We start from the raw sequence: 10,936 nt of genomic DNA, 5'->3' as shown, positions 1-10,936 counted from the left end.
GTCGCTGTTTACCGTGAAACACACACTGCGGGCGCTGCACACTTCAGCGGAAAATGACGGCTGGAGGTGAGAAACACAAACACATTCATCGCAGCGGCTGGAGCACAGACTGGCTTCCCCTGGAACAGACTGATGCATGTTGCAACACTTCACTGCAAAACAAGCAGCGGCGCATGATTCTCCAGATACCTGACGGAGAAGTGAAAATCCTTTATTTGCATACGGCCTGATCACAGCTAACGAGCTGGCACTGTGCTGATAACTAGATAAACACAATCCGCTAGAAACTCTAGAGCTGCTCTTCTTCTGATTAGACTTCAGTTCACACATTACCACGCAGTACTCAAGTTACCTCGAATAATACTCAACACAATATACAATACTACAATATTAAAACACACAACCCTGCAATTATACAGAATACTCTAGAATACTGCATACTCTAAAGTACTGAATACTTGGAAAATACTCAATGTTAAAACACCGAGTACTCTAAAAAAAACAATACTGAATACTCAAAAAACACTGAATAGTCTTAAAATGCTCTCTAAAATATGAAATGCCCAAAAAAACACCATACTCAAATACACTCTAAAATATGTACTACTCGACAATTATGAAAACTTTAAAATTACTGATTACTCCTGAAATACTGAGTGCTATAAAATACTAAATACTCTTAAAATACTGCATACTTGTAAAATAGCGAATACTCTAAAATACTTAATACTCTGAAAATACTCAATGTTAACACACTGAGTACTCTAAAAAAAAATATACTGAATACTCAAGAAGCCCTGAATAGTCTTAAAATGCTCTCTAAAATATTGAATGTCCCAAAATACAGCACACTCAAACTCCTGAAATACTGAGTGCTATACAATACAAAATACTCTTAAAATACTGCATGCTGAATACTTGTAAAATAATGAATACTCTAAAACACTAAATAGTCTTAAAATACTGAATGTTAAAACACAGAGTACTCAAAAAATACTGAATATGCTAAAATGCTAGCCGATATACTCTTTAAATACTCAAAAAAAACTACAGTGTCTTATTAAAATGTTCTCGAAAATAAGGAATAACCAAAAATATAGCATACTTAAATACACTCTAAAATATTTTACTCAATACTGAAAAAGCTAAAATTGCTGAATACTCGTGAAATACAGAACACTGTAAAATACAGTGCTATAAAATGCTGAATATTATTAAAACACTGAGTACTCTAAAACACATCATACTCTAAAGACACACTCTAGATTATTGAATACTCAAAAATACTGCATAGGCCTAATCTTAAAATACTGCATCCTAAAATACCAAGTATTCGAAATTACTGGATGTTCTTAAAATACGTCACACTAAAAGTGCTACATCCTCTTAAAAAAACTCCCTAAAATATACAATACTCCAAATGACTGCATACTCAAAATACTACGTACTTTTGTACGTAATACTCCTAGAATAGTAAATTACAGTAGAAGCATGGAATAATTACTAGATCAACTCTAAATACTCGTCAGTAAAGAGTTTTTCAGCTCGTGTCGGAAGTTTATTGATAGTTTTCAGTTCCCAGTTCGAGTTGAACGGTTTCTTATTTATCTTTGATCGTGTTTTGCAGTGTTTATTTGTAAGGATCACCGCGCGTTGGAGTTTCCGAGCGACTTTAATTCGGTGTCCATGTGAGCGTTCCTCCGCGCTCCGGGAACAAAAGCTACGAAACTCCGCGAGCGTCGCGGGAAACTCACTCATTCACGCAGCGACGAGCTCGAGCGCGCGCTACCGTAACGACATATACTGCGGTTTGATCCGTGTTCTCACTGTATACTCACGGGCCAGCGAGCGGCGCGTCTCCTCGCGTGGGACGGATCGATAAACACAGCCGTTCAGACCATCTTCATCCTCATCTCGCGGCTGCTGCTCCAGCGCGGGCCCGAGCACACACCGCGGGGGGACGCGGAACCAACACTCAGCACGAAACACTCACAACACGCGCTCTAAACACCTTCAACTGAGCGAAACCAGAATACATACATGATTTAAAACATCAGTTATAATTCCTGGCGACGATACAGGCGTTTCTGATGAATATTTCAGTTTGAAATGAAGAGGCGTCCCCCCGCGGCTGAATGGACTCGCCCAACACCGCACACAATATAACGCATCACAACACAAACACGGAAAGTTCGGCTCGTCTATTATAAAGTGTTAAATTACTCTCAAAGAGGTCACACTAAAACTATAACATCTGTCTAATGGAAGAAGGGAAATCAGCATGGTCCTTTAATAAATTAGCAATACACACATACAATATACCCTGACTCTTTAATCAACGTGAAGACATTGATATATGTGATAAATTAATTTCTTACTCATTGGTTTTGCTAATTAATTATGTCCAGTCCAAATCACAGGTTTATGGGCAGGTAAATCAGAATCTGCCATTTCAATAGACTTCCTTATTGATAAATCATCTCTAATAACTTAAAGAAAGATCTGAACAGAATAAAACACAGGAACATGTTGGATAAAAAGGACATGCTGCTCGTTATGTAGGTTTCACTGTTGTTTGTGGGGGGTCTAAAGCTGATAATGAGGCTGGATTAGCTGAGTTTTTGGAAAGTTCCAGCCTGTGTGGGTTACTGGGTTTGGGTTTGTTGTGGAAAAAGTCTCCCAGATCCCTAAAGGACCGGAAGCTGAGCTGAGCTCTGACTCCATCTACAGGAACATCTGGAAACTGCTGCAGGGGCTAGTTGTCACAGTAACTAAGAGGTTTTGATTTTCTCAAGCAGTGGTTTTCAAGGTTAGTTTTTAAACACCTCAGACTGGTTCTAATGACAACTAAACAATCACACATAACGAGATACAAAAAACAGACAGGCATCATAATGTTGATTTATCTGACAGAAGCACACAGATCAACAGTACAGATGATATTTCACTGCAAATATTGTCAGAATGAAATGTGTTCGAGTGGAAATAGAGTACACTGTATTACAGTACAGGTTTAGACATCACAGTTAGATAATGTATTAGATTACTGAATAAATAAACCATGTACATTTCAAATTAAGCTCGGTGTGCTCTTTTTGTCTTGGCGCTCCATCTCCCGATGCTCTTCCTTCTCCATGTAGGCCTGCACGGATCTCCAGAGCGCTCGGATGTTGCCCTCGCCGAAGCCCGTGGCACCTCTGCGCTCGATCAGCTCCAGGAAGAAGGTGTCCTCTCCGAAAATAGGCTTGGTGAACACCTGGAGCAGATACCTGTGAAAGCAGGAAAAACAGTGTGTGTGTCAGGCACAGAGCAGAAAATATATCCAAATCCCGTTCCTTCCTCACGTGAAAAAGTCCATCTCCTGTTGTCTCTCTCATATTTGTTATTAGAGTGGTTTAAACGCTGCTTGATCTGTGCAGATTTCTCTCCTGATTCAGACCAGAACACTTTTTCACTGGAGGAAGTGTTATTATGGATTATTTGAGTTAAAAACATCTTAATGCTGGATGTGTTTCATCTTTTGTCTTCTCCAGATGTTCACTGATGGACTGGAGTGCTGTGGATTATTGTGATGTTTTTATCAAACTCTCATTCTGACAGCACCCATTCACTGCAGAGCATCCATTGCTGAGACACTGGTGCAATGCTACATTTCTACAAACCTGATGAAGAAACTGATCTCAGATGATCTGAGCGAACTTCTGTCTGAACTATTACAGAATATTATAAAACATGTCTGTTTATGGCTTTAGTGTCTCGGGGCGAGTGCTGTTGTTGTTGAATGTCTAGCGTGTTTTGATATTAAAATGTATTATGCATTTTATACAGGTAGCATTGTATTTGCTGCATATAAAATGTATTCCAGAGATAAGTTAATGAGTGTCGGTGGTAGGTGGTGTACCGCTGGCCGTCTGAGATCCGTCTGTCCGTGTGGAGGTCAGTGTCCAGCAGAATCCCGTACTGACTCAGAGTGTGAGGGTCGTGACCCGCCGCCACGATCTCGCCCTGCTTTCCCACCTGTGGTGTTATAAGCGGAGTATGAACGACTGAACAATATTCAGACCCACACCTGAGCTTCCCAGCTCTATCCTAATACACCTGACCGGCCGAGAACAGTATTGACGAAGCACACGGACCTCAGTGTAGTACGCAGGCGGAGGAGAGAAGAACTGCACTCCAGACAGACTCAGAGTCTGAGCCGTTCTCATGATGTCCTTGGTGTAGAGCCCAATGTGCTGGATTCCTGCCCCCCGGTGCTGATCCAGAAACGTGTCCACCTGGTTCCTACCTGAGATCACACCTCTGTTAGAAACAGATCACACACATGTATGTACATGATAAGGGCACTGTATTAAATGATTCATTGAAATGTTACCCTGCTCCGGAAGAGACTCTGCGATCACAAACTTGCAGTCCGGCTCTTTTTCATCTTTGAAGGGCAGTGTGATTCCCGACTCGCTGGATTTCCAGTATTCCATAGCCGTCAGCCGCAGCCCGATCCCGTTGTGGTTCAGCACATATCCCTCATCCACGTCCTCATTCCTGCACAGAATGGTTCATGGGGAATAATTCTGCCAATAGTTCAGTAGTTTGAGTAATTCATCAGCACCAGTTCTCATTTGTTGTCATCAGATAGTGATTTTAATGCATTTATGAACTTGGGAGATGTTTTTAACCAAAAGCAACTTGCATTGCATTCACGTACACACTGTAGTAGTTCATGAAAAACTACCTGACAAAATCTAGAATAATTAAGATTTTTTGATGCGCACACTTATTTAGGCTGCATTTCTTATTATTGTCCATGTTGAAAACGGTCATGCTGCTTCATATTTTTTGTGGAAACTGTGAAATACATTTTACATTTCCAACACGTTGCATTCAGTGTATATTCCTCGGATCAGTTCATGCATTCCCTGGGAATCGAACCCATGACCTTGGCGTTCCGCTGCAGGGATGCCGATCGTTACACTGATATGCAGATGTTTGTCAGCAGCAGCATCAGGGAGATGATGATGTCACTGATACCTGTCAATGAAGAACCTCCGGAAGCCGAAGGTGTCTCGGTACCAGCGGGTGATGTGAGCGGTGCTGCTGCGGGGACACGCGAAGGTGATGTGGTCGAAGTGCGTGATGGGACACTGCGCGCGCCCCGCGGTCTCGGAGTCCGTCTGGACCTGATGGAAGCCCGGCAGGAAGAGCCCCCGGTACCGGGAGCGGTCTATGAGCGTGTGGCACACGTTACCTACCGGCGAGCGGATGATGGAGAAGGTGACACGGCCGCAGTCATCGGTCACCTCGGTGGGCGGCTGGAGAAACTCACACACACCCCGATCCCGCAGCGCAGCGCTCGCCCGCTGCACGTCCTCCACCTCGAAACACACGTTACTCACGGTGTCCACCGGATAGTGCGCTTGGGCTCCGTACAGACAGTTCAACTCCCGACGCTCTCTGACGGAACTCCAGGCACGTGACTGACGTTCATTCAACCTCCGCTGCGCCTCGCTTGGCCTCTCATTGACCACGAACACGGCCGATCCTCTGCGGAGCGCGAGCTGCTTCGCTCGGTCTGTCAGTCGCGCCGCGAACACGTTAAACTGGAACCGGGACACCAGCTCGTGAGCAACTTTATCCACGTTTGAGACGTGAAGCGAAATATGGTGCAACCGGCTCAAGTAGGCTGCCATGTTTGGGTGACGTCACAAAGAGGGGTGTGTCACGTGGTCATGAAAATCGCGTTGCTGTATAAAGCAGAACGTCACGGAATTTGGCTATTTTTGAATGGATACATCTACATTAGGGCTGTAAAATGAATCAAACATCGATGTGGACTAGTGTATATGAATATTAAAGTTAAAAGAGACTACAATTGTTCTACGTGTCTCTGGGAATGAGCGCTCAATATGTGCATTTTTGCCATTCAAATACACACGATGTTCGCAGTGTTTTCCCCCACGCCGACTCCGCCCTCGCCACGCCCCCAGCTATGACTAGTGCCGACTGTATGTATAAGACAGATCTTCATAAATGAATGCAGATATTTCTAAATGTATGGTCAAAAATGATGTTTAAATAATTCTTCTGATATTCTGTGTATTTTTTTAAATCTTAATATTACTATACGACTACACGTATTTCAGTTCAGTTTTAAAATAGTTTCATGATGTTTTTAAACCTACAATAATGAATGTCTAGGGTTGGTTTTCACATGGTGTAGAGCCGTCCAATCAGCGGCGCTGCGTCTGGTCACGTGCACGTGACGCGGAGCGAGAAGCTGGTCGTTTTTATTTTGTCAGCTCCGCCATTAAATCCGCATCCAAATCAACATTCAGAGATTAGAAACAGTATTCATCGACATAAAAACGCCGTTCAACGATTTATATAAGGATAAGAGATTAAACGACACAATGAAGGTCGAATAACAAATACAGATTGAGGTGATTTAAGTCTCTTTAATGAGGAGCTGCGCGCGGAGCGATGTGAGTATTTACATGTTTCAGCAGCAATATGTTTCTGTCAGAGTATTAAATTAATAACGTCTGTTTCACATTAATACTATTATTGTGCTTTATTTATATAGTAGGGTGAATAGTGAGAGAGACAAGTGTCAATAAGAACATTAACACTGTCAGTGCTGCGACATATTAGTAATAACACCTGTGCTGTGACATGGGTGTCAGTAAATAATAACACTGTCACTGCTGTGACTATTAATACTGTGAGATACGAGTATCACTAATAACATTAATACTGTGAGATAGTAGTATCACTGATAACATTAATACTGTGAGATAGTAGTATTATAAATAACATTAATACTGTGAGATAGTAGTATCACTGATAACATTAATACTGTGAGATAGTAGTATTATAAATAACATTAATACTGTGAGATAGTAGTATTATAAATAACATTAATACAGTGAGATACGAGTATTACTAATAACATTAATACTGTGAGATACGAGTATCACTAATAACATTAATACTGTGAGATACGAGTATTACAAATAACATTAATACTGTGAGATACGAGTATCACTCATAACATTAATACTGTGAGATACGAGTATCACTCATAACATTAATACTGTGAGATACGAGTATCACTAATAACATTAATACTGTGAGATAGTAGTATTATAAATAACATTAATACAGTGAGATACGAGTATTACTAATAACATTAATACTGTGAGATAGTAGTATCACTGATAACATTAATACGGTGAGATAGTAGTATTATAAATAACATTAATACTGTGAGATAGTAGTATCACTGATAACATTAATACTGTGAGATAGTAGTATTATAAATAACATTAATACTGTGAGATAGTAGTATTATAAATAACATTAATACAGTGAGATACGAGTATTACTAATAACATTAATACTGTGAGATACGAGTATCACAAATAACATTAATACTGTGAGATACGAGTATCACAAATAACATTAATACTGTGAGATACGAGTATCACTCATAACATTAATACTGTGAGATACGAGTATCACTCATAACATTAATACTGTGAGATACGAGTATCACTCATAACATTAATACTGTGAGATACGAGTATCACTAATAACATTAATACTGTGAGATAGTAGTATTATAAATAACATTAATTTAGTGAGATACGAGTATTACTAATAACATTAATACTGTGAGATACGAGTATCACTCATAACATTAATACTGTGCGATACGAGTATCACTAATAACATTAATACTGTGAGATAGTAGTATCACTGATAACATTAATACGGTGAGATAGTAGTATCACTGATAACATTAATACTGTGAGATAGTAGTAATATAAATAACATTAATACAGTGAGATACGAGTATTACAAATAATATTAATACTGTGAGATACGAGTATCCCTAATAACATTAATACTGTGAGATACGAGTATCACTCATAACATTAATACTGTGAGATACGAGTATCACTCATAACATTAATACTGTGAGATACGACTATTACAAATAACATTAATACTGTGAGATATGAGTATCACTGATAACATTAATACTGTGAGATAGTAGTATTATAAATAACATTAATACTGTGAGATACGAGTATTACAAATAACATTAATACTGTGAGAAACGAGTATCACTAATAACATTAATACTGTGAGATACGAGTATCACTAATAACATTAATACTGAGATACGAGTATCACTAATAACATTAATACTGTGAGATACGAGTATTACAAATAACATTAATACTGTGAGATACGAGTATTACAAATAACATTAATACTGTGAGATATGAGTATCACTAATAACATTAATACTGTGAGAAACGACTATTACAAATAACATTAATACTGTGAGATACGAGTATTACAAATAACATTAATACTGTGAGATATGAGTATCACTAATAACATTAATACTGTGAGATACGAGTATTACAAATAACATTAATACTGTGAGATACGAGTATTACAAATAACATTAATACAGTGAGATACGAGTATAACTAATAACATTAATACTGTGAGATACGAGTATTACAAATAACATTAATACTGTGAGATACGAGTATTACAAATAACATTAATACTGTGAGATATGAGTATCACTAATAACATTAATACTGTGAGATACGAGTATTACAAATAACATTAATACTGTGAGATACGAGTATTACAAATAACATTAATACAGTGAGATACGAGTATAACTAATAACATTAATACTGTGAGATACGAGTATTACAAATAACATTAATACTGTGAGATACGAGTATTACAAATAACATTAATACTGTGAGATACGAGTATCACTAATAACATTAATACTGTGAGATACGAGTATTGCAAATAACATTAATACTGTGAGATACAAGTATTACAAATAACATTAATACTGTGAGAAACGAGTATTACAAATAACAATACTGTGAGAAACGAGTATTACAAATAACATTAATACTGTGCGAAACGAGTATTACATATAACATTAATACTGTGAGATACGAGTATCACTAATAACATTAATACTGTGAGATACGAGTATTGCAAATAACATTAATACTGTGAGATACAAGTATTACAAATAACATTAATACTGTGAGAAACGAGTATTACAAATAACATTAATACTGTGAGAAACGAGTTTTACAAATAACATTAATACTGTGAGATACGAGTATTACAAATAACATTAATACTGTGAGATACGAGTATTACAAATAACATTAATACTGTGAGATACGAGTATTACAAATAACATTAATACTGTGAGATATGAGTATTACAAATAACATTAATACTGTGAGATACGAGTATTACAAATAACATTAATACTGTGAGATACGAGTATCACTAATAACATTAATAGTATCCGTACTATGGGAGTTAATATTAATGCCATCAGTAGTGCGATATATGAGTGTCAGTAGAAATAATAATCCTGTCAGTGCTGTGAAATACTAACTGACAATATTAACGCTACTGTCAACACTCATGTTATATAACTGATATTATTGGTAGTATTTTGGGAAGTATTGAAGTATTAAAGATAGAAAGTTGTGGGTCTTGGATGTTCTGTGTTTCTGACATGTGTCATTTTATTTTGTGTTTGCAGATTGCTGTCTCTGTGTCAGTGTGTGTCCCTGATGTAAGTGTGTGTTGTTGAGTGAGCGACTGTGTGTGAGTGTGTGTGACTGTGTGAGCTGATCCGTCATGACAGAGCTGTGTGTGAAGTGGTCGTGTGAGTACTGCACGTATGAAAACTGGCCGTCTGCTGTGAAGTGCACCATGTGCCGGGCGCAGCGTCCCAGCGCAGCCATCATAACAGAGGAGTTGTCCCCGAGCGGCGCCGGACACCAGTGTGACCCCGAGGGTAACGACAGCCTGCTCATCTGCCCTGACTCCAGCGCCCGGCCCCGTGTCCGCCCGACCCAGTCCTCCGAGCACAGCGGCAAATGGTCGTGTCAGGTGTGCACTTACCTGAACTGGCCCAGAGCGATCCGCTGCACCCAGTGCCGCAGTGTCCGGCAGCGTGTGTGTAGCCCCACAGAAACCCCCCAGACGTCCAGGAGCAGACGGGGCCCCGCGGCCGGCCCTCCAGTGGATCCATGTGAGGAGTACAACGACCGGAACCGACTCAACACACGAGCACAGTGCTGGACCTGCTCGTCCTGCTCCTACGAGAACTGGCCCAAATCCCCTCGCTGCGTGGTGTGTGACCACCCCAGACCCAACGAGCCTGACGAGCCCTCGTCCCTGAATAACGAGCGGGACCGCGGCCGAGCGCGGGGGGTGTGCAGCGGGGCACAGCGGCTCTCGTCTGTCTCCTCTAAACCTGAGGCAGAGCTGCAGATCGAGCTGGCCGCTGGAGCTCAGAGCGGTCAGGAGGAGATCGAGCTGGACAACAAGAAGATCAAACAGATCAAGAACCGCATGAGGAGAACCGACTGGCTGTTCCTGAACGCCTGCGCCGGTGAGTGCCTCTCTACTCGCTCCCAGGGGCCTTTTCTGTCCTAAAGTTTCTTCATTAGGGGTGGGCATTTTCCGCAAATTTCACATTCGAATATTAAAATTAAAAGCAAAAAAACAAAGCCTAGCCTGCAACAAGTAGGCTATTGTAGAACGTAGCCTACACTTAACTTTTAAACTGTCAGCAAATCTTTTTTGCTTTTTTTTTCTATTGTTTTACATGTTCTTGTTAAGAAATACGGGCATGTAAACATGATCGGGGGAAAGTCGGCTCCTTAGTCTGTTAACAATAAGGCCGGACACGGATAAAACGCTCTCTGACGCACAGATGTTGGCGGGACTCACAAATAACGGTGTGCTAAGCGAATACGTTTTGTGAAGCGCTTCGTGTTTTCGTTTCACCACTGAATGGGATCCTCATCTGGTGGAATACATGGCTCCAGCAAGAACTGTTCCCACTCGTCTCGGCTGG

At 40.2% G+C, this 10,936-nt stretch overlaps 2 protein-coding genes across 2 annotated transcripts in view; one reads left to right on the top strand and one right to left on the bottom strand.

The window, feature by feature from the left end:
* Window positions 1-3,069: 3,069 nt before the first annotated feature.
* On the bottom strand, window positions 3,070-5,721 carry LOC132134397 (4-hydroxyphenylpyruvate dioxygenase-like protein). Its single transcript, XM_059547060.1, has 5 exons — window positions 5,029-5,721; window positions 4,376-4,542; window positions 4,137-4,288; window positions 3,902-4,017; window positions 3,070-3,269 (listed from the first exon to the last, which is right to left on the bottom strand). Exons 1-5 carry the CDS (start codon window positions 5,685-5,687, stop codon window positions 3,071-3,073), a joined length of 1,293 nt encoding a protein of 430 aa, XP_059403043.1. The 5' UTR covers window positions 5,688-5,721; the 3' UTR covers window position 3,070.
* Window positions 5,722-9,610: 3,889 nt separating this feature from the next.
* Window positions 9,611-10,936, top strand: part of LOC132134396 (ubiquitin thioesterase ZRANB1-like) — a 4,017-nt gene continuing 2,691 nt past the window's right edge. The window contains exon 1 of the mRNA XM_059547059.1: window positions 9,611-10,468. Within this exon, the coding sequence (XP_059403042.1) occupies window positions 9,709-10,468 (760 nt within the window). The 5' untranslated portion in view covers window positions 9,611-9,708. The remainder of the gene's footprint in view (window positions 10,469-10,936) is intronic.

Source organism: Carassius carassius, unplaced genomic scaffold (genome assembly GCF_963082965.1).
Source record: "Carassius carassius unplaced genomic scaffold, fCarCar2.1 SCAFFOLD_201, whole genome shotgun sequence".
In the NCBI taxonomy this organism is placed as follows: Eukaryota; Metazoa; Chordata; class Actinopteri; order Cypriniformes; family Cyprinidae; genus Carassius; species Carassius carassius.
The sequence above is the reverse complement of the archived record's forward strand: the minus strand, read 5'-3'. Positions and strand labels throughout refer to the sequence as shown.

Coding starts and splice junctions, on each gene's coding strand:
- LOC132134397 (XM_059547060.1), bottom strand. CDS start 5,687: ATGGCAGCCTACTTGAGCCGGTTGCACCATATTTCGCTTCACGTCTCA. Junction 4,018..4,136: donor CGCCTGCGTACTACACTGAG/GTCCGTGTGCTT, acceptor ATAACACCACAG/GTGGGAAAGCAGGGCGAGAT. Junction 3,270..3,901: donor CGGATCTCAGACGGCCAGCG/GTACACCACCTA, acceptor CTGCTTTCACAG/GTATCTGCTCCAGGTGTTCA.